The sequence below is a fragment of the Penaeus vannamei genome, chromosome 25, assembly GCF_042767895.1.
Source record: "Penaeus vannamei isolate JL-2024 chromosome 25, ASM4276789v1, whole genome shotgun sequence".
Taxonomy (NCBI): Eukaryota; Metazoa; Arthropoda; class Malacostraca; order Decapoda; family Penaeidae; genus Penaeus; species Penaeus vannamei.
Window position 1 is genome coordinate 31,568,525 of NC_091573.1, and position 2,500 is coordinate 31,571,024.

The 2,500-nt window shown below is 33.9% G+C and overlaps 1 protein-coding gene across 6 annotated transcripts in view; it reads left to right on the forward strand.

Annotated features, from left to right (window-relative positions):
• Nucleotides 1-2,500, forward strand: part of Atg17 (autophagy-related 17) — a gene marked incomplete at its 5' end in the record, with an annotated part of 46,270 nt that overhangs the window by 19,806 nt on the left and 23,964 nt on the right. For all 6 annotated transcript variants that reach the window (XM_070139474.1, XM_070139473.1, XM_070139476.1 and 3 more), the window contains 4 exon segments: nt 905-1,096; nt 1,228-1,392; nt 1,836-2,047; nt 2,438-2,500. The exon segment at nt 2,438-2,500 is cut by the window's right edge and continues 133 nt beyond it. In XM_070139474.1, coding sequence (XP_069995575.1) covers nt 905-1,096; nt 1,228-1,392; nt 1,836-2,047; nt 2,438-2,500 — 632 coding nt within the window.

Sequence of the window (2,500 nt, forward strand, 5' to 3'; positions counted from 1 at the left end):
AATGTGCAGGAAGGGAAAATGTACTTTCAAATATATAAATGACTATATGACAATTTTCCAAGCAATATATTATCAATAACAAGTAAATACTTGTGAGTCTCCTAATGTGAATATAAAATTTTGTAGGTTGGAAGGTAAATAAGTAGATTTATTGTGTACATAAAATTACTGATAATTTGATTTCATAGAGTAGGTGATGGGTAGAATAGTGAAACACATTTTAGTGAACCTTAGCTTAAGTAGCTAGTCATATTATAGCACTGCATTCCACTCATGGAATGTGATGAGCCTTTGACAGCAGCTCATTATTTTTAATTACATTGGAATGATAGGCAGTGGGAGTTATGAACTTTTTGGTGATTAGATTAAGAGATCTACAGCAACCTCAGTCATCCTTCTTTCCTGTGACAGCATTGATACCAGGAATGTATAATTTGAGTGTGCTGTTGTTCTTTTTAGGTGTGCGGATTAACTTCTTAGTGTTTCAGAGTGTCAAGAAAATTTGGAAAAGAATATGAAATGTATTGTTTGTCTTTTTTTTTCCTCTTCCTTTTAAGATGTTCCATTTTTTCTCTCTGCTCGTGTGCAGTAGATAGTTACCATACTAGAGCCTTTATAATCTTTTCTCCCTTTTTTGCTAAGGTTATCGTGCAGTTACTAATATTAAGAAGCTGTCCTGTATTGCAGATTTTTCTTTTGTTTTCTTTTCTTTTCTTTTCTGTGATATAGGAGGGCATCTTAGGATTGTGTATTTCTTGTTGGCTGAGCTTGGCATGGCTACTTCTGTGTCAATTGTGTGTTTTTATTTTGTGCTGTCGTTAATGTTTCCAGAATAGTAACAAACCCAGGGGATAATGATTAAGATTTCACTCAGCAGAATCTGAAGTGAGACAAATATTAACAGATACAAGTGCAGACGTCAGCGGAGCAAAATGCAGCAGTCAATGAGGCTGTCACGTTAGCCAGGGCTGATAAGGACAAGTTGCAGGAACAGTTGCAGGGAACACTGGACTTGCAGGCCCACAAACTCTCAGATGCCCAGCGTGAAATTGAAATGTACCAAGAACAGTTACACCGACACCAGGAAAACCTACAGGTAACTTGGAATCAAAATCTTTTCTTTTCTTCTCCTTAAAATATTCTCCAAAGAAAGTGCTGGTAGTTGCATTTTTGGCATGAATTATTTTTCACAGAAGATAAAAATTTTAATTGTCAAACCTCACACAGCAAACAACTGCCGAGTTTGAGGAAGTGAAAAGAGCTTTGATAGAAGAAAAGAACGAGGCAGTAAAGCAACTGAGCCTGGAGCATGAGCTAGAGATGGTGGCCATGAAGGAGCGATGGCAAGAAGAGGATTCCTCGCGGCAGGAGGAACTCACGTCCTTAACTCAGGTTTGTTTTTTGGTAGAGTCCTTCCTTGGAATATTGTATTAGGGAGGCAGTGCCTCTCATTTTGCAGTTATATTTTATGGAGTTGTATGTGAATGTACATATGTAGCATATGTGATGGGAGTATAGTATTGTGCTAATAGTTCCAAAGGTTTTGATTTTGTTTAGCATAGTTGTTATTATTGTTTTTTTTTTCTTTTTTGGTTTGTTGTTATTATTGTTATTATGAATATTAATAATATTATTATGAATATTGATATTATTATTATTATTATTATTATTATTATTATTATTATTATTATTATTGTTATTATTTTAAGTTTACTGCTTTTCCATAAATACACAGGAAAGTTTCATCATAATTATATTGTTTATAAATGTACATGAAATAAGGAGTTCATGAAGCAAGAAGCGTCTTTGTAATGAAGAAACCTTTCCTACTTCAGAAACTGAAGAGCCTTGAAGAGGTCCTGCAACGGGCAGAGAGTGACCGAAACGAACTGGAGAAGAACTTCCAGGAGCGGTTTGAAGCTCACTTCCAGGAGGAGAAAGATAAGATTGTGCAGATTCTGGAGGTCAGCTTCAGTGAGCGTGAGAAGAAAGCCCTTGAGAGCCTGAAGGAACAGCTGACCCGTGAACACCAGGAGGAAGTGAGCAGGTAAGATTATAATGGTCTTCTTATCTCAGTAAAGGGATGTGTGAAATATAGGTAAAGCTCTTGCTTGTCGAAGGTACTTTATACTTTATATGTATGTTTGTTTCTCTGTTTCATGTATGTTTCATGTATTTGTAGATTTTTACATTCATGCTTATTATAAGTATGCCTGAAAATGCATATTCACAATACATTAGTCTATATTTATTTTATATAGGTAGATATATGCATATATATATATATATATATATATATATATATATATATATATATATATATATATATATATATATATATATATTTATATGTATATATATGTATATATGTATATATAATAGTGTGTATTTGTATAAATATATATATACATATATAATAAACATCATTATTATATAGACTGCTAAGTGAAAAGGAAGAGGCTCTGAGGTGTGCGTGTGAAGAGGTCCGTGTGAAGCTCGT